The sequence below is a fragment of the Hoplias malabaricus genome, chromosome 7 (genome assembly GCF_029633855.1).
Source record: "Hoplias malabaricus isolate fHopMal1 chromosome 7, fHopMal1.hap1, whole genome shotgun sequence".
NCBI lineage: Eukaryota > Metazoa > Chordata > Actinopteri > Characiformes > Erythrinidae > Hoplias > Hoplias malabaricus.
Genome location: NC_089806.1, coordinates 37322050 through 37342618, shown reverse-complemented (window position 1 = coordinate 37342618; position 20569 = coordinate 37322050). Strand labels below are relative to the sequence as shown.

At 40.6% G+C, this 20569-nt stretch overlaps 1 protein-coding gene across 2 annotated transcripts in view; it reads left to right on the top strand.

Moving 5' to 3' along the window:
• The window catches only part of swt1 (SWT1 RNA endoribonuclease homolog), a 28320-nt gene extending 8626 nt beyond the window's left edge, over positions 1-19694 (top strand). For both annotated transcript variants that reach the window (XM_066677712.1, XM_066677711.1), the window contains 7 exons: positions 293-431; positions 2144-2292; positions 2501-2646; positions 2940-3083; positions 7398-7464; positions 7971-8038; positions 17726-19694. In XM_066677712.1, the coding sequence (XP_066533809.1) occupies positions 293-431; positions 2144-2292; positions 2501-2646; positions 2940-3083; positions 7398-7464; positions 7971-8038; positions 17726-17825 (813 nt within the window). In that variant the 3' untranslated portion in view covers positions 17826-19694. The remainder of the gene's footprint in view (positions 1-292; positions 432-2143; positions 2293-2500; positions 2647-2939; positions 3084-7397; positions 7465-7970; positions 8039-17725) is intronic.
• The last annotated feature ends 875 nt before the right edge of the window (positions 19695-20569 follow it).

The following is a 20569-nucleotide window of genomic DNA, read 5'->3' as shown; positions in this document are numbered from 1 at the left end:
GCTTTTAATTTTGTGGCTATCAGACTTGTGGATGGCAAAAACTGGACAGACAACGTAATACAACGAAAGACTTTATTCAAAAGAAAAAGCTTGTTCGATGTGGACTGAGAAAACAGTGTTTGTCCTTTGAATTCAAATTGCATTTGCTACTCAATAAGCCTGCCCAGTTTTGGTCTTAGTCCTTCTCTTTCAGAAATGGCTGTCGTTCTCAGCCAGTGAGCAGTTGTAATTAATCCTAAATTAATTCAAAACGTGCTTTGTGTTTGTGTGTGTGCATTTGTTTGTTTTACAGATAGTATATTTAAAACCTCCATGGACTCTGGAGACTGTTCTGCAGTGCTTCAAGAAGCACTGGATTGCTGTGTTTGGGAACATAATCAAGAGAAATCTGCTCAGTTGTGTGGAGACACTCAGCACCTGTCTCTGCTCAGGTTTGTATGTGTGTGTTTGTTTTTGTTTAATTGTTTGGGTGTGTGTTTGGGGGTGTCTGGGGTACAAAATCATGTCTAACAACATTGAAAAAATATTGTGAATGAAACTGGCTATTTTTATGTTTGTTACATAGTACATGTCACTCATATTCCTACCCCATTGAAACATGATGATATAGATGTACATTTAGGTTTTTCTAATTTCTCAGATGAACTTTAAAATGTAAAATATGACTGGAAATATACTTAGGTTAGATTTAAATAAGAAGAATTTCTAGAGGTGCCAATAATGTCTGGCACAACTATATATATATATATATATATATATATATATATATATATATAGATAGATAGATAGATAGTCACACAGCTCCAGGGTCCTTGGGTTGCGGGTTCAAGTCCCGCTCTGGGTGTTTTCCCTGTGTCCGCGTGGGTTTCCTTCGGGTGCTCTTGTTTCCTGGTTTCCTCCCTTCGTCCAAAAACACATATTCGTATGTGGATTGGCTACTGAAAAATGTGTGAGTGTGTGAGTGAATATGTGTGTGTGTCGCCCTGCCCCTACTATCCCAGCAGTGCTAGTTTTTAGTGTTCAGACACTGAAAGCTGAAGAGAACTCTCTCTCTCTCTCTCTCTCTCTGTGTGTGGATGTGTGTGTAGGTGGTTGAGAGGGTTGGTGTATGTATGTGCGGAGTTACGTGCTTGACCTGGTTCTGTCCATCAGTGCTGTAGCAACATGACTGTGCTTTTCCTTCCTGCTGTTCTTGGCCTAGAGCTAGGTTTGCATAAATGAGAGATAGAGAGAAAGAGAGGGTGGGAAAAGGGGGAGGGAAGGAGGAGAGGCATGGAGGACACTGTAAGAGTTTGTGGAGGAGTGGAAAAGTACTGCTCCCCCTCTATTTGTGCCCAGGATAACATGCCTGCCTGCATCTGATCTACAGCTTCTGGTTTGTGTGTGGGTGGATGTGGGTATGTTTTTAATCTGACCTCTAAAACAGTGTTGACCACAGTTCTGTAGGAATATTTGTATGTTCTAGTGTATGAACAAAAAGTGCTGGCACTAGGTCTTTCACCCTGTTCTCGCTGCTATTTTAGTTTCTTTCTATCTGTGCTCTGTGTAGTCTTTTTCCCTTTTTCATCTTTTTCACCTGTCCTGCTCAAAGATTATTGTGTGAACTGTTCAAAGCATGATGCATGAACTTAAAAAAAAGAAGAAACACTATGTTTACCAGAAAATTACACAGGAGCCTCTGCCTATAAATATCACTCCAATTATATTATGTATTTTGTCTGTCTGGACTTTGCCTTTATTACAGCTTCCATTTTTTTTTCCAAAGAATTCTGCATAGAAATTTCCCTGACATCTTCCTACCTCAGTCTTAGGAGTTGTCAGGTAATGCTGAATATATTCAGTGAGACCTCAAAGCAAGAGAGGATTTCCAGGTCCACTTGCATGGTGGTTGGGTGTAGGTTTTAGGGGCCTTTTTACATTATTGTTTTCTTTTCCTTATGAAACTGCTTATCTATTCTCATTATTCTCATTAATACTCTCAAAGGGTATTTTACTGAACGGCCATTTGACTGGAAATTAAATTGTGAAGGGTGTCACCAAGCTGTGCTTGATTTCAACCCTCCAGGACTAGAATCTGAGTGAAGAAAATGTGCAGTGTATTCCTAATGTCAGTGAATGTATTTATTGTTTTTTGTATCTGTAGATGCATCCGTTGGATACGACTCTATTCTGACTGCATTGCATGCAGCTAAAAAGCTACTGATGGAGCTGAGCAGCAGGTCTGAGTACAGTGGTCAACTGACCCCTGCCCTTTCCTGCCTCCAGACTGTCCGGAACAGACTGCAAGACCAGGTGACTCTCAATACACCCAGGCACACATGCATACAAGTTCTCATTCGTTTTTGAAGCATTACATCATTGATTTAATGATCTGCTTTTAGTTACATCACTACACGTTGATTCAGAGTTGGTGTGAAATGTACTTAAAGCAGAGAAACTTTCCCACTCAAACTCTTGACAGCCATGGGTACTGTTTTTGTGTGTTTTCCCTTTGTATCAGCCTCAGAAATGTAAAGTAGAGGACACCAGTGACGGAGACACTCTAATGGCTGAGGCAGCGGAGGACACAACACCACCTTCCCAAACCTCACGTCTGGAAGTGTGGGCTTTTTTTGAGAGCCTCTGGAACAAAGTGTGTCATATCAGGTGAGAGAAGTGTGGCATTTGGAAGAGAAGAATGCCGGCTGTTATGATTACTTGACTGATCTAAATCAGTAATTAAAATGTGCTAAGTAGCTGTTATTGTATTATCATATTCATATGAACATTTTGCTTTTACTGGTTCAGTAAGGACTGAAATGCTAACAGTGTATTAAAAGATACTCACCTACATTTTGTCTGCCTCTCAATGAAAAAATAATTTGCTTCTGCCCTAACCATGTGCATGAGAAGTTCATTGTGTATTCAGTAATAAAGGATTTTTAATTCAATTCTCTCAGGTCTGCTCTGTTTTCGGCGCTAAACTACTCTCCAGACTCAATGGAGTCAGGGCAGCTGTTCTCCACACCACCACCCCAGGATGCTCTGACCTGCCTCCACAGGCTTTCTGCTGTTCTCACACAGTTGCTGGGGGCCTTCCAGAGGTACACAAGTCTTTTCACTACTTTATCCCTTCATACCCTTTAGTGAGGACAAGAGTTTAGCATTCAAATACTTGTATTTCTATTATATTTTCTCTCCTTTTTTGTCTGATCCCTGGATTCTCACATTCTTGCCTCACATGCCCTTAAATGATCAATAAATACATCTTCAAATATCACCTTGAAATACTGGTAAAATCCTAATATCTGTGAATAGACATGTAGGTCCGTAGGTCAATTCCCTGGATGAGGATTAATAAGGGCAGCCGTGGCCTATTGGTTAGAGAAGAGAGCTTAGGACTGAAAGGCTGTTGGCTCGATTCCTATGACCGACAGGAAAATTGGGTGGGTGGGAGTGAAGGAACAGCACTGTCCTCCTCATTCATGGCTGAGGTGCCGAGCAAGGCACCGAACCCACAACTGCGCCAGGGATGACTGCCCACCACTCTGGGTGTGTGTTCACAGCCCCTACTGCACTAGTGTGTGTGTGTGTGTTTACTGCCACAGATGCGTTAGAGAAGTGTACGTTGTATAATGACAAATAATTGCACCGGGCACCATTTTTTAAAACGAGAATCTCCGATTACAGCACTGTGTAGTCTAAGACTTGGCTGAAAATGGCTGTTTGAGCTTTGGTGTTATTTCGACTTCAAGTAGTACATAGAAGATGTTAAAGCTAAATTTAGCCTTAGGGCTTTGACGTGCTGTTTTGGCACAGTATTCAATAATCCATGGCTCTCTGTTCTGGATCTCTGATCTATTGGAAGTGAGTTATCTTATCTTTCCTGTTTGGGATACAGAGTCCAGACAATGCAGCTGTATGTGGTTTGGGGATACACGCGTGCTACTGTAGAGACTGCAGCTTTTTAGCATTCCAGACAGGTGCCTCGCTAATGGAATTTTTCTCACTGTGTCTCCAGAGCACGTTTTTCTGGAGAGGAAGGGTATGAGACTTGCTAACAGCTGCTCATTACGGCAAGGTCACCTGTGTGTGTGTGTGTGTGTGTGTGTGCACTCATACTCCATTCTTTGTTGAGCTAGGCCTACTGCCAGACTCTGTGGTCTTAAACAGCATGTAGACATGCATTCAAAGTTAAACCAATTTTTTTGTTGTGTTTATGATAATATGGAGTTTTTGAGCAGTTACCATGCCATGATTATGCAGCTGTATACTCACCAGCAAACTCTAACTACATTCGTCGTCTATTTCATCAGCTTTGCTTATCGTATAAGTGCACATTGTTTTTCTATACAGACTGTAGTATGTGTAGCTAATGAAATGAACATACACTACAGAAACTAGGAGCTAGTTTGAATGTTATGGCTGACCAGTGTGTATTCAAGCTTCGGTACCAAATAACAATCAGTATGATTTATTATTTATTGTGTCAGTGTTTTCGTCTTGCTCTATACTCCAGTTTATGTCAGTTCTGATCACTTTTACACAGTCGCTTCCAGGCTTTGGCAAAGCTAATGTTGCCCCTTAGCCTCAGACATTTAGCCCTGTAACGGACGTGGTAAACACGGTTAAATGAAAAGATTATCCAGACTAAAGAGATGTGAGATGTGATTAATGCATTCTGACCTTGAGATTAAGCTATGATGACTCTCATCTTGCTTATCACAGATGAACAATAAACATGGCTCAATCTGTGCAATACTGATTATAATATTTATACATTATCACTAAACCAAGGCATTTGACCTTAGGGAGTAAGTATAAGGAAGTTGTATGTTAGGCAGGAGGAATCAGTTGGAGCCTGGCTTGCCTTGGCATGTCTTTACCTTTTTTTCAAAGGCTGGCTATCTTGGTTTTTGGAAGAGTATTGTGCAATGCTTTTGAGCCTTGGGGAACAAGACTGATATCTTCCTATTGACCATACTTTTCTAAGAGGAAATGAAAGTTCCCACAAAATGGCCGTGTCCTTCAGTACGCTATAATGCCAAATTTAAAATGAGTTTTTTGGGGGGTTTATGTGATTTAAATTGATCTACAGTAGCATTAGCTTAGAGCAGTGGTCACCAAATTATTATTATGGGATTGAGAAGATGGTTTACTGCCAAAATTTGGACAATGGATAGATTTTTCTCTGAGGACTGGTGCTGATGCATCTGATTCATTTAATCAAATACAACAGTCACACAACAATTCTTAATAACTAAAAAAAGCTCATGGACCTAGTGGCTTGTAACTCACTCTCTCATATTTGACAGGGTGAAGATTCCCCACAAGGCTGTTATTAGCCCTGAATTAACTTGATACATTGCAGTAGTCACACTATGTAGCTGTCTTAAATGATGACAACTGTTGTCATATATTCACAATTATGTTTTCTGGGAGTTGTGATCAGTGATTTGCATTTTTATTATTTTTTCAAAACATGAGTGTTGTTCATGTTCTTGAATTAAAATGTAGCTTTTTTATTACAACAAATAATATCACATCAGACACTTTGTACAGAGAGGCGTTCAGAGATGTACCAGAATTTAGCTTGCTGTACTTAAACCACTCTAATAGGCCGATGCTTGTTCTAGTTTACTGCTCCCCAGCAAAGAAATAAGAGTTTATCAGGTGCATTTCACACCTACTTCCTGGTGTATACATCTGAAAGCACCCTTGGTTTTTGTGTTTGTCCTGACTGTGCTGCACAGGGACTAGTAAAGGTGTAGAGAGAGATTTGTTGCTGTTTCCATGGATACAGCTAAGAGTAATTTTCATGTGCTGGAAGCAGAGGGATGACTCATCACTGCACACACACACACACACACACACACACCTTTCTCTCACTGTACCAGTCTCATTTTGCCCCAAACCAAAAACCACAGTGCATGTGTAATACAGAAAAAGGTTTCTCTCCTTCTTTTTGTCTTTTCGCGTGTGTTTACTTCTCATTATTTCACGTTCCCCATTTCTGCTTATATTTATCTCCTTCTCTTTTTTCCATTCTCACTTCCTCCTAGCTGTAGCATTCCTTTTGTCCGTTATCTTTCTTCAACTTCTTCAATCTCTCTCTCTTTCTCTCTCCCCTCGTTCCTCCTTATCTCCCACCCTCTCCAAACTCATTCTCCTTTAGACCTCATCACCTAACTCTGAGAGAGCTTTCTTCTATCTCTCTGTTGTAGTCCTCAAACCTGCCTAGGACATAGAACAGAATCAGGAATGTCTTATTGCAAATAATATCACGGCTTAAGAAGATGGCTATAGATAAAAACACAAAAACACATCTTCTCAAGAGTTAAGCTGTTTTTATACAATCATTTTGTAAAGAATTTTTTAAAGCAAAATACCCAACACAGTCTTTCAGATATTTTATATGTTGCCAATACCTTCCACAAAAATGTAGCTCCGCTTCATGTGATGTGTTGTAACCATATTTGTGAAATGAAACAAATACAATACTTAACAGCAAATCAGGAATACTCAATGCTTGTTATGGCACTTAATATTAATATTAAAAAAATATATATATAAAAATATTAAAATATATAAAAATATTAATATATGTAACTCTGTATAATGACCTTGTACACAAAAGGTACATGATATATTTAAACAGCAGGTGGCGCAGCAGGTAGTGTCGCAGTCACACAGCTCCAGGGTTGTGGGTTCGATTCCTGCTCAGGGTGACTGTCTGTGAGGAGTGTGGTGTGTTCTCCCTGTGTCCGTATGGGTTTCCTCCGTGTGCTCCGGTTTCCTCCCACGGTCCAAAAACACACATTGGTAGGTGGTGTGTCTGTGTTGCCATGTGAAAGACTGGCGCCCCCTCCATGGTGTATTCCCACATTGTTCCCAATGATTCCAGGTTGGCTCTGGACCAACCGCGACCCTGAACTGGATAAACGCTTACAGATAATAAATGAATAAATGTTCTCTTTGTATCCAATGTCATTATAGAGAAGTATGTCTATTTAAGTACAAATATATACATTTTGACACTTTTTATACATTTGTACACTTAAGAAAATAACATTTGAATATGGAGTTGAACCACTTGACATTTTCTGGGTTTTGAAATAGGATTATTCATTTAAAAAATGAATTCCCATGCTTTATATGAGCTATGAAACTAGCCCCTTGCGAAGGCACATCATATCCATTTTTCTAAGAAAAGTATTATTTGTTGTTGTCCCTATTTGTGTACACCATGAAGGATTTTCCTGATTATTTACAGATTTGTGGAATCTGGTGTTTTTGACTTGTATGTGTGCTTTGTTCCTTTTGTGAATTTTTTTGTACTACTTTTGTTGTAATATGTATAAGATTAGGTTGCACCATACACTGATGAGTAATTGTGTTGTGTATTTTCTGTCTTTAAGGGTACTATGTGAGGACAGCACTGTTGAGGATGCTCAGAACCTGCTTACAGTTATTCACACCAGTGAGGTAAAGTTAGCTCTAACATGACCACACTGATCATATAAGCGTTAATGTCATAATAACTTTACATAACATTGGATTGATATTTGGTTAACTAATTCTCTGGTAATTCCTGGAGAATAGAGTAGAGATTATTGTGTTGATGGTACCAGTTTTGTAGCATCGTTTCTGCAAATGGGAATTGGATATACATATATTATGATAGAATATTTTGAGCAAATAATTACAAAATATCAAAGCTGTACCCAAAAATATTACAATATTTCAACACAGGTGGGTGGAAAATGAGTGCAGTTTCTGTCTGAGCTTGCTGTGTTGAGAGGGTTGGAGAACAAAGCTAGATTTTTTTAAACACTGATTTACTGGCAGATCCAAATAAGCAGCGATAATGAAACTTAACTGAACTAACTCCAAACGTTCAATTCAGTGATTGTAAATGAGGACACTAAGAACGTGCAATGGCACACACTGTGATCTGGAACAAAAACATATTAAATGGCTTTGTGTTTCAGATTGCTGCTGTGGAGTCACGGTTCAATGCCAAGGACCTGTTTGAATGCCTATCTCAGCCGGAGTACAGGTTAGTTTACCAACGGTTTCACTGAGGGAGTCAACAAAACACACACACACACACACACACACACACACACACACACACTGACACGAAGCATGATATCTGTTTTTTTTTCCTGTCATTAAAGTGACCGAGTGATTCGTTTTAGAACGTGGGTTCAGAGCCCCTTGCTCTGAGGCTGTTGCAAGATATTGCTTCAGCTTGAGAGGTGTGCCATCTGTTTTCAGATAAGTGGCCAAGCAGGTGTTTCGCGTACATGATCCAGTGTCTATTTTCACTGTGACATTGCATCACTCTTCTTCCCAAAGTCCAACAGTCAGGTCCTCTCAGGGCTGCTTGTCATGCCTGCAAGTGTGTACCATTGTTAAGCATAGGGGCATTTAATGAGTGGACTAAATTCTTTATGAAGTGTCCTCAGACCCCTACCTGTTTTTTCCACTCTGGAACTTTCCATAAGCTGTCACACAGCCAGGCTTATTATTTGTTACTTGTGTTGATCAGTTTGTTTTTTGCTGTCATTATAAATGCTATAATTTATTTATGAGGCATTTACTGATATGGAAACAGCTGACCAATCTTTTTGCACAAAATCACAGATATATAAACATTTCTAAAATATAAATATACAGTACTGTGCAAAAGTTTTAGGCACCCTATTTTTTTGAGTACAAATTCTTATATAGATATTTATTTTATGAATTCTGCATTATTGAGTCAGTAAAACACATTTTAGATTTACTTTATGAATAATAATAATGTTACAAAAAATTATAATTTTTTGTCTGTAAAAAAGCAACAAAGAAGTGTGACAATCCAACATATTAAAAGAATTTTGGCAGATTCTCCAAGGCACTCAGTAAAACTACCATCTAATTTTTTTTTTATAAAACTGTCTAAACTGTACCTAGGACTAATACTTAAGGGAAAAAAATGTTTGTCACATATAATACTGACTTTCTTTCGTTTATTAACGTTTACTGCACATTGTTGTCTTTTTCTTTCAAGTAATAAAGAATTAATTCCATTATTTTTGAAGTCATCTTTACTTTCCATCATTTTTTGCATGTGCCTAAAGCTTTTCCACAGTACTATATATTTTCTTGGAAATTAATTATTGATATCTATAGATATTGAAATTGTTTTTAGGCAAATATCTGGCAAAACTGACAACATATCATCTGGGTGACTGTCTGTGAGGAGTTGGTGTGTTTTCCCTGTGTCTGCATGGGTTTCCTCTGGGTGACTGTCTGTGAGGAGTTGGTGTGTTCTCCCTGTGTCTGAGTGGGTTTCCTCTGGGTGACTGTCTGTGAGGAGTGTGGTGTGCGTGGGTTTCCTCTGGGTGACTGTCTGTGAGGAGTGTGGTGTGTTCTCCCTGTGTCTGCGTGGGTTTCCTCTGGGTGACTGTCTGTGAGGAGTTGGTGTGTTCTCCCTGTGTCTGTGTGGGTTTCCTCTGGGTGACTGTCTTTGAGGAGTTTGGTGTGCGTGGGTTTCCTCTGGGTGACTGTCTGTGAGGAGTGTGGTGTGTTCTCCCTGTGTCTGCGTGGGTTTCCTCTGGGTGACTGTCTGTGAGGAGTTGGTGTGTTCTCCCTGTGTCTGAGTGGGTTTCCTCTGGGTGACTGTCTGTGAGGAGTGTGGTGTGTTCTCCCTGTGTCTGTGTGGGTTTCCTCTGGGTGACTGTCTGTGAGGAGTGTGGTGTGTTCTCCCTGTGTCTGTGTGGGTTTCCTCCGGGTGACTGTCTGTGAGGAGTTGGTGTGTTCTCCCTGTGTCTGTGTGGGTTTCCTCCGGGTGACTGTCTGTGAGGAGTTGGTGTGTTCTCCCTGTGTCTGTGTGGGTTTCCTCCGGGTGACTGTCTGTGAGGAGTTGGTGTGTTCTCCCTGTGTCTGAGTGGGTTTCCTCTGAGTGACTGTCTGTGAGGAGTGTGGTGTGTTCTCCCTGTGTCTCCCTGCGTGGGTTTCCTCCGGGTGCTCCAGTTTCCTCCCACAGTCCAAAAACACACGTTGGTAGGTGGATTGGTGACTCAAAAGTGTCCATAGGTGCGAGTGTGTGAGTGAATGTGTGTGTGTGTATTCCTGCCTTGCGTCCAATGATTCCAGGTAGGCTCTGGACCCTGAACTGGATAAGGTTTTGCAGCAGTTAACGTAATCTCAGTAACACCTTAAGTGTCAGAAGAGATAGCACACTTGGATTAAAGAAAAAGGTCATGAGTGAAGGCGAAGAGAACTTGATGAACGTTTGATTAGTTTGTGCAACACATTTTCTGAAGATATGTTTTTAATTTCAGTACTTGTGAGCAGCCAGGCTTGAGTCCAAGATTGATTTTTTTTAAACTCTGCTGCCCTACCCTGTTAGTCTGGTTCTTTTAACTCTCTAAGGGGTCTCTTCACACAATACTAAAATAATAACCCTACAGGTGGTCTGACCTAGTTCCGCTGTTTATTAGATCAAATTTCATAGATGTTTCAAAATACATCGTACAGAATGAGGGAAACATCACTTTACTGTTGTTTGATATTTAGTCCATTTTGTCAAACAGTGACTTAAAGGACAAACAAAAGTTTTGTGGCTCGCTTTGTTGAATATGTAATGCATATTATACACATGCATATACAAGATATATTCAAACGTTTGTGTACTGTCCTGATTGCTACTTTTGCTGATACAGAAAAGCATCCATCTCTAAAATAGGATGCTCTGCACCTGTCACACATGAGCCTAAGGTCATCACACACAATTCCAAACATGAGATAATTGGGTAAAAAATAAACCCTCCCACACTGGGCTGTGGAGCAGAGAAATTGCATTCTCTGGAGTTACAGAGCACTATTCATTACTTTTGGGGCGAGTTGGATTGGTGTTTGTGGTCAAGATCTAAATCTGGAACGTCGGTCATCAGAACCTGACCTCACCAATGTTCATGTAGCTGAAAGCAAAAAAATCTGCTTTTATTTCCTAGCTGATTTTGGAAAAAATATCATATGAACATCTACAAAGTTTTGGTAATAATGTATATGTTAAGACCATATCCAATGTATTCACATTTGCAGACACAGAAACTGCTGCATGGACTTGTTGTTTTGTAATGTCCATTGTCAGACCTGACTGATATTTAACACCTTCAATAGTGCTTTGTGTCCTTCTCTGTAATCATAGCCAGTTACATACACATTGAGTGCTGATGTTCTCTTTTGTACATTTTTTTCTCAGTTATGCAAGTGTGCAGTACAATCAAAGACAGTGGGATGGCAATGTTATGTGGCGTTACACTCATATGTAGTGATGGCAATATGATGTTTGGAGAAGGCACTTTGTCTTTGTATTCCCAATAAACACCGGTAGTAACATCTTAAAACATTTTTAAAAGAACACTATACTCTTAAAAATAAAGCACTGCCAAAGAAGAACCTCTTTTTTCCATAAAGAACCATTTTTGCTGTTATATTTAAATGGGTTAAGAAACTTAAAATCGCATGATAGGTTTTTAAACTTTTAAAATGTTCTTCACGATCTCACATTTCTTAAACACGCATGGTTCTTTACGAAACCAAAAGTGGTTCTTCTATGGCATCGCCAAAGAACCCTTTGTAGCACCTTTATTTTTAAGACTGTAGGTAGTATATTTACCTTAAAATTACAGCTTCAGAATTATTGTGATGCTTCACTGACCTCTAATAGGAGAATAGAGACTTTGGGCTCAGCACTGCAGAAACTGCACTATGTAACTTCTGATGGCAGGCAGGAAACCATCTCCTTTTTCTCCCCCTCCTCCTTGATTTCAGGACAGTGCTGTAAAAATTAATTACACAATGCAACTGTAGGGGGAGCCCAGGAGCACAAACACAAAATTTTACCTAGTGTTCCTTTAAAGTAAATTAAAATCAGATTGAGAGAAATGTTTATTTTTTTATTTAACAGGATTTTTTATGACGTATGATGTGATATATTGGGAAATTTTGAATATGTTAATAGACTAAGGCTGCAAGAATAAGCTGTTAATATTTTTTAATCAACAATATACACAACTACGGTCAAGACTCCAGAAAATGTATTTAAAACCGAAATGTACAAACCTTTGAAACGTTTGCATTATACATGTGCTGCAAGGACCACCGGGTGCCATATGGCTTCTGCTGGTCTCCGTGCTGTAATAAGTTCTCCATCATTCACATTTACTCCTTAACAACCTCATAATTTAGAGGTTCCAAGAAAACAGTCGCTAGGACAAAATGTATCAGGCTTTGAATTCTTTTATTTACTACACAGCACATCAACAGCAAATCTGAAAATCCCATCAATGTCTCCCATGTAGAAATTGCACATAGACACGAAAAAGAACATGACGAATGACAACAGCTTCTGTTGCCTATTGTACTGAGAAAGATCAAATATAAATGTCCTACCAATGGAGTTAGAATACTGTTGACATTTTGACAAGGTAAAGTGAGAGGAGAAGACATAAGGGATAATGGTTGGGTTATTCAGATTGATTTTTTAGCAAGTCGATAAATTATTTACCGCTGTTATCAATGGCTGCAACTCTGCTTTTTATCTGGTATGTGCTGACATCAGTCTTTTAGTTTCAGGAAATCTGTGTGTAGATTCTCCTCCTGTCTCTAGTGAGAGCTGCAGGTAGGATAATAGAAGGCTGAGAGACTGAGACTGATTGGTTGAGCCAGCATGTGGTTATATTTATCCCTGTGAGCAGCTCCACTCAGTGGAAGATGACCATGCATGGTGTCCAAAGCGAACGCTCAAGCTGTCAGTGAGGGTTGTTGTAGGTGGAGGTGTAGAAAAAGCTTTAGCTTAAACTCCTAAAAAGTACTGTTTTTGTTTGTTTGTTTTGTTGACTTGGGAAATCCCACTGCAAGACTGCACTGTTTATTGGATTGATGACTGGAAAAAAAAACTTTTTTGTTTGATTGCTGAATGCATTCTTGACTTCTGATGTAATACTGCATAGAAACGACCTTATGTGTGTTTGTGTGTATGTGAGTGGGATGGGAGTATGGCTGCATTACTTGTGGTCTGTGGTCTCCATGGCAGCAGAGTGGTCAGATGGGTTAATGGCAGGGCAGGTCTAATGGGGTGCTTTGTGTAGGATCTTATCTGAAGTTTCCAGTGTGCGTCCTCTCAGATTCTCATATCTAGGACAAGAATAAGGTTGAGTAAAAACTGTAGGCTGGTGTAGGCGTATACTGGACCGCTCACAAGTCTTAAAAGCCTCGGATGTGCATTAATAAGGCATTCTGGCCAAAGTGTAAAATGTAGTCCTTGCTGCACTCCTCCTGATGATGTGTCTTGAAGGTTTTAAAGGGCAGGTGCATTTTTTATTATGATTATTTTTATAATCATAATATTTTTTATTAAAAAGCCAGATAATGGTTAGTCTTCCTGCTAGAATTGCACATTCTGAAACACCCTAGAGCAGCAAGTAGGAAAACTGTTCAGATTTAACTAACAATCTGTCCCTGCTCTGTATCCTAAGAAACAGATTCTTTTATTCAGGGAGATAAATATAGTAATATGCTTCACCAGGGATTCTTGTGTCATTCACTGTGCCAGTAGCAACTCTACACTGCTTTAACAATCGACTCTATTATCAAAGTTCAGGCAGACTGCATTCCACACTCATTACTGTAATGCAGCTTAGTTGTATTTATTAGTCTGTAATTAATTTGATAGAAGGGGGGTCAGAATGCATAATGTATAAAGAATCAGACTGAAGAATTCTGCGTAAACAGACAGATATCATTTAGACACTAGCCTCAAACTCAGATCATTATAACATTTATGGATAGATATCTAAATATAGTCTATGGCATGCAAAGAGTTCACTGAATGCTCAAGTGCTGAACTAAGATGTGAAATACCAGCACAGATCTATCTGCGTAGGTTTCCTCCGGGTGACTGTCTGTGAGGAGTGTGGTTTGTTCTCCCTGTGTCTGCGTGGGTTTCCTCCGGGTGACTGTCTGTGAGGAGTGTGGTGTGTTCTCCCTGTGACTGCAAGGGTTTCCTCCGGGTGACTGTCTGTGAGGAGTGTGGTGTGTTCTCCCTGTGTCTGCGTGGGTTTCCTCCGGGTGACTGTCTGTGAGGAGTGTGGTGTGTTCTCCCAGTGTCTGCGTGGGTTTCCTCCAGGTGACTGTCTGTGAGGAGTGTGGTGTGTTCTCCCTGTGTCTGCGTGGGTTTCCTCCGGATGACTGTCTGTGAGGAGTGTGGTGTGTTCTCCCTGTGTCTGCGTGGGTTTCCTCCGGGTGACTGTCTGTGAGGAGTGTGGTGTGTTCTCCCTGTGTCTCCCTGCGTGGGTTTCCTCCGGGTGACTGTCTGTGAGGAGTGTGGTGTGTTCTCCCTGTGTCTGCGTGGGTTTCCTCCGGATGACTGTCTGCGAGGAGTGTGGTGTGTTCTCCCTGTGTCTGCGTGGGTTTCCTCCGGGTGACTGTGAGGAGTGTGGTGTGTTCTCCCTGTGTCCGCGTGGGTTTCCTCTGGGTGCTCCGGTTTCCTCCCACAGTCACACCTTGGTAGGTGGATTGGCGACTCAAAAGTGTCCGTAGGTGTGAGTGAATGTGTGTGTGTGTGTCTGTGTTGCCCTGTGAAGGACTGGCGCCCCTTCCAGGGTGTATTCCTGCCTTGCGCCCAATGATTCCAGGTAGGATGGCATGGCGTGCGTGTAATTGTGATTATGTGGTATGATTGCACCAGCAGGGTTGCTGTTTTTCTGGTTAAGAAAGCTGATCGCTCTCGGTTAGAAACTGTTCCTCAGTTTGGCACCAAGAAACCTTCCTTGTAGCACCTCCCGGAGATTAATAAGTAGTGGTATTATAAATACTGTAAGCAAGTATGATTAAACCAGATGAGGACTGTTACCCTATTCCAAGCCTAAGCTAAACAATCAGCTTTCTACAAGGTCAAAAGAATGGAGACAGGTTCTCACCCAGCGTTTTATTTTAAATTAAGGGGTGTTGAGGGATGTTGTCCCTCTTTTGTTTCAATTACATGCTCTGCTATTCTCAGAAGGCTTTTACACATTATGTTGAACCTTGCTGTGAAGATTTGGTTGCATTCTGTCACAAGATCTTTGGTGAGGTTCACAAAACATATAGCAATTTGCAAAGATACAGTCCACGGAACTAGGTCATGTAATACATGTATCTCTGTCACTGCATATTTCTATACTCTTTATGAATATGTTTGCGGCTGTCTTTTCACTCTTACACGTTGATTCTTTGGTTGGTTTGTGGTGCGTGTAAATGTCTCAGTGTCATCTGTGTATGTTTAGACTCAGGCAGTCAGTCAGCCTGCCCTGATTTGTCTGGCATACAAGTTACATAAACAGGCATACACAAGAGGAAACGGCAGAGGCAGAGGGGGTGGACACTGAGGGTGGGTGCGCACATGAATTCCTTTTTTGGCCATTATGTAACATTCAGCAGTGAACAAAAGCAGCGAAGGCTACAAAACAAACATGCAGCAACAGGTTGGGTGGGTTGGGGGATCAAGAGGAATAAAGCACAAGTGGGCCCTTCTCTACAGTGGGTTCGGGTCAGTGTTAACGAGAGGAGAAAAACTGTTTGTAATGAGGGAAGCAGCTAATGTTTATCTGGTTTTTTTTAACTTGTGAACATGATCTGCTTTTTGGAAAGAGAGCAGATGTTTTGTTTTGGGATGTAATTTGAAGACTGAAGTGTGTTGGATATGTGAAGATTAAAAGGATATCAGTAAAGGATTTGGCTTCTTGTCTGAACATAGACCACAGCGCTGTGTTGGTATGTGTACAGAAATTTTCACAGCCTTAATGCCCCAGTTGAGAATCACTAAAAATGTTCACATTTCACTGTCAGACTTAGGCTTTTTCAGTAAAGTATTCTCTCAGATTAGTCGTTTACATTAAAACTCAATTATGGATAATTCAGAACTCTGCAGAAGTTTAAATTTGCTCTGGCCCTCAGCCACTTCCTGAGTACGTGTGATCTGCTTCCTGTTTGTAGCTTGCCGTGTGGGGTGGAATTTTTCAGAATGTTATGAATGTTTGGGATGTGCTGAGCTTTTAGGGATGATCTGTATCAGTTCAGCTGGACTTTGAAGACATCAGGATTTGTGACATGCCTTTTGTCCAGAATCTTTTTACAGTACAACTCTACACACACTGCTATACAGAAGGGCTCAAAGAATATTAAAACATTCAGGCTATAGTTACATTCTGGTCATACCTTAAATAGATCTCTGAACTTATTCCGAGGTCAGTTTCATGCTCATATTCGAAAGTCCATGTCCATGTGAGAAAAACGAGTGATGCTTTTGTAAAGCAATGATATTGACCCTTGTGGTTAACTCAGCTTTTAGCGGTGGACAGATGTCAACATGGGCCATTTGGTCGGTCTGCAGCCACACAGCCCTTTCTTGCAGGAAACTCTGATACACTCTGTTCTCACACATTTCTACCAAGACCAGCATTAAGTTTTTCAGTAGCTTGTGCTATAGTAGCTCTTCTATGGGATTGAACCAGGTAGGCTAGCCTTGGTTACACATGTGTACTCATGAGTCTTTAGCTGCCCACGAACCGGTTGAGGTCGACCTTCTTTGGGCCACTTTTGGCAAGCACAAACCACTGCATACAGATAAAAACACACAGGCCTTTATTTTGGAGATGCTCGGACCCAGTTATCTAGCCATTACAATTTGACCCTTGTCACAGTGACTCAGATTGTTATGTTTCCCCATTTTCAAGAACTGACTGTTTGCTTAATATATCTCATTGCCAGATGGTGCAGTGGATATTAGTGGGATGTTATAATGATAATCAGGATTTATGTCACTTGTCAGTGGTATACATATCAATATTGGGGAATCTTCCATGTTACATGTTTCTTTATGCGTCGTAGGACTTTGAACATGTCTAAAATCCCCCACTCCATGTAAACAGCTAGAGTTGTCAAATGAAATTTCCTTTGTGCAGGAAGTGTAAGCTTGGTTATAAAATTATATGTTGACCATGTCATAATTTAGAAAATCAAGTGACATTTGATTTGGAAAAAATGTACACAGTAGAAGTGGGCGGATCGATCTAAATATCGATAATATCGATACCAACGCTGGTATTGGTATTGATATCGCCCACCTCTAGTACACAGGTCGATATGTATTGGCAGTGGAATAGAATTTTCAAACATAGTGGTTTCTTTTTTCAAAGGGAAAAACTGAATGCACTAATTTCAAACAAGAGTCTTCTTCCAAGATACTCTTAATATTTGTACATTTATTAGTTCATGTTTAACTGCTTCATCATGTTCAGGTTCGCAGTGGTTCAGAGCCTACCCGGAAAATTGGGTTCCAGGTGGGAACACATCCTGAACAGGATGCCAGTCCATCATAGGGCATCACACACACCGACGTTCACACACTCAAACCTATGGATGCTTTTGAATAGCCAGTCTACATATTATTATGTGCTTTTAGGTTGTGGGAAGAAGTCACAGGGAGAACAGAGTAAACCTCTCACTGACAGTGACCCGAGGCAGGGTTTGAAGTCACAGTCCCAGAATTCTGGAGATGTGTTACAGCGAGACTACCTCATGTGCCTCATTGCCGCCCCCTTAATATGCTTTTAAACCTCAAATTCTGAAAGGATTCAGTTGCAGTTTAACCTCCACATAGTTCTCCTTCCATTAAGTGTATGTGTGTGTTTGTGCTTGTTTGTTCTAGGGAAAAGCTGCGTGTAGGAGGAGCCCAGCTGATGCAGCTAAGAACAAATCTAGATCACTGTGCAGCTACTGTGTGTGGTCAGAGTGGACGTATCACCTGAAACCGACCCGTTCATCATATCCATGGTATGCTGGACAAGTTTAATATGTATGTGGACTGATGGATATTGTTCAAGTATAAGACCAAAACCAAGACCTCATCATTTTGCTGGACCTCCATTCTCCATCAGTCTCAGGCTGTTCACTAGAAGTTGGTGGATGTGTATTTAACATACGCTCCAATTTGTTTTATAGTAGATTTAACTTTACAAGTTTGTTTCTTTTCCATGAGAAGCTGGATCTAAATAAATATTCTAGGGGAGAGTGGGTAAATGACCCCATATATTTTGCTTTTGCTTCAAAACACTTTAAATGTTTTTGTACAAGCAGCCCCCCTGTACCCTATGTACCCCCCTGGTCAGGACTCACACAGGAGCACCACTGAGCAGGTATGTTTTTGGTAACGGGTCGTTCTCAGAGCAGCAGTGACGCTAACATTAGTGTGTCTTGCAATGGTACGTGGGATCACTGCTGTATCTGAATTTGCATCTAGCGAACCTAAAATGTGCCTACCAATACAACACACTAACAGGCCAGTACCACCACCATGCTTTGCTAGAATGTGCAGTTTACAGCTCTCAGGCGATGGGTCACCAAAACATTGCTAATAACCAATATGAGCTGGTGATGACTAGTTCCCACATTTTTATTCACTGAATTCAAGAGTTTTGGGCGAACTGTATCTTGAAAAACCTTCATAGTCACTACATTATTGAATGTGTCTCAGTGACTAATACAGATCACTCTATTAGTTCCTGTTCAGTGCTTCTCTCCTTCACGGCTTGTTAGAGGAGTGCTGTATAAACGCTGCTCTTTTCAGAGTTAGCCTTTATAGCGTAGGCTGCTCTAAACCAAGCCAGTTAAGACTTTGGATGAATGCATGTAGTTGACCCATGTCAAAAGTGCCTTGCAGATTTTCACATGCTTCAGTGATGCCCACCACTTTATAAATGACTCCTTTTGACATTGCATTTACATCTGTGAGCATCTACATTTCTGTGTTCTGAGAAAATACTTTATAAATCTGTTTTTCATAGTGGTATGTTATTGTTTACAACATTTACAATAGAATAAATACAAATAAACAAATAAAGAATATATTTGATTTTATGTCTGTATGGTTAACATTTCCAAAGCTGTTTGAATAATCAATAATTTCTCAAATTAAATCAGGTAAATATAACAATAATAATACACATTTTGTGTTATAATAGATATGACTATCTTTTAAAAACTACATATATATTTGTTTATATGTATTTATTCTAGAAATAATACCACCACTGCTGATATCAGTATAACCAATTTTCCACGGTCGTTATCCATGTGCTTCCAGAAGTGTCTTGTGGCCACATTATAGAGCAGAGAGTAATCGAACAGAAGCATTACCTCGTGATTCACTGCCGTCTGATGACGTCATTGAAAGAGCTGATGCTATAACGATGCCCAGAAGGGCTGTTTATTTTAGGGATGACAATAACTATGCAGCCATGATTCTTAGAGTCTCTCTCTCTAGATCTCTTTCTCTCTCTCTCTCTCTTTCTGTCTCACTCTGTCTCTTTCTCGCTCTTTCTCACTCACTCTTGCTCTCGCTCTTTCTCTCACTCTCTCCCTCTTTCTCTCTCTCACTCTTTCTCTCTCTCTCGCTCTTTCACTCTCACTCTCACTCCCTCTCTCTCTCTTTCTCACTCTTGCTCTCTCTCTCTCTCTCTCTCTCACTGGCCAGTGAAAGTCAGACCTCAAATGCATATCAGACAAATTGCAGAATGTATAATAAGTAAGAACTATGCAGGTTTTTTATTGCATGGTGTATTGTTTATGGTTTTGAAGTTTCTTGTGCTGTACAATGTAAATACCTTGTTTAAAATGTAGAGCCTGTTTCAGATAATATATTTCTTTTTGTGCAATACTCTCTGTTTCTCAAGTGTCGTGTCTTGTCCTTCCTCTATTTTCTGGATTTTGACATTGGCTCTGAGCCCTGAGATCGAGTCAGAGGCAGTTCTGACAAATCTAAAAGGATCAGGAGAGGTGACTGCAGCTCCTGAAGATTGTATACACTCTCATTAACACAGACAAGATAAAGTTGCCTTCCTCTGATGTAACAGTGTGATGAGGTCAGAGCAGGATTTAACTCCAACTACTTCTGAATTCACTCGTCCCCATGCTTCACTCCAGACAGAGGACACTGACTGCCAGCCACAGGGTAAAAGTGCAAGTGGAGGTAGGGTTCTAGGAACATGCACTTTACAGCTATTTATGAGAAGTATCCATTTACCACATAATTGCATGCCTGGAACTTTTGCGGCAGTGAGTGGGAATTTCCTTTCCTGTTTTCTAAGGAAAGGAATGGGCAGCAAGTTTAGCTGGGGTTGCCCCCTCCCCCAGCTAAAGTTACAAGCCCCACTAGGCAGCTGTCTGTGACTGCAGTAGACAGTATACATATGTATGTAGCCACCACTGACTGACACCCTGTGAGGGCTGTGTTCCTTTCTTTGTGCCCAGTGGTCCTCTGTGGGCTCTGGACCCACAATGACCATGAATAAGGATAAATTTGTATTTATGAATGAATGAAGGTAGCCATCCATTCTTATTAGTCGATTAATAGAGGCACCCATTTCTGAAATACATGCACGTATAGTTGTGAACACACCCCTTTCACACACGCATGAGGGGCTGTATGTGTGAAGGCAGCGATCTGCAACATTTGAGTTCATCCCGCTAGTGCCCTAGTAAAGACCTCGGGTAC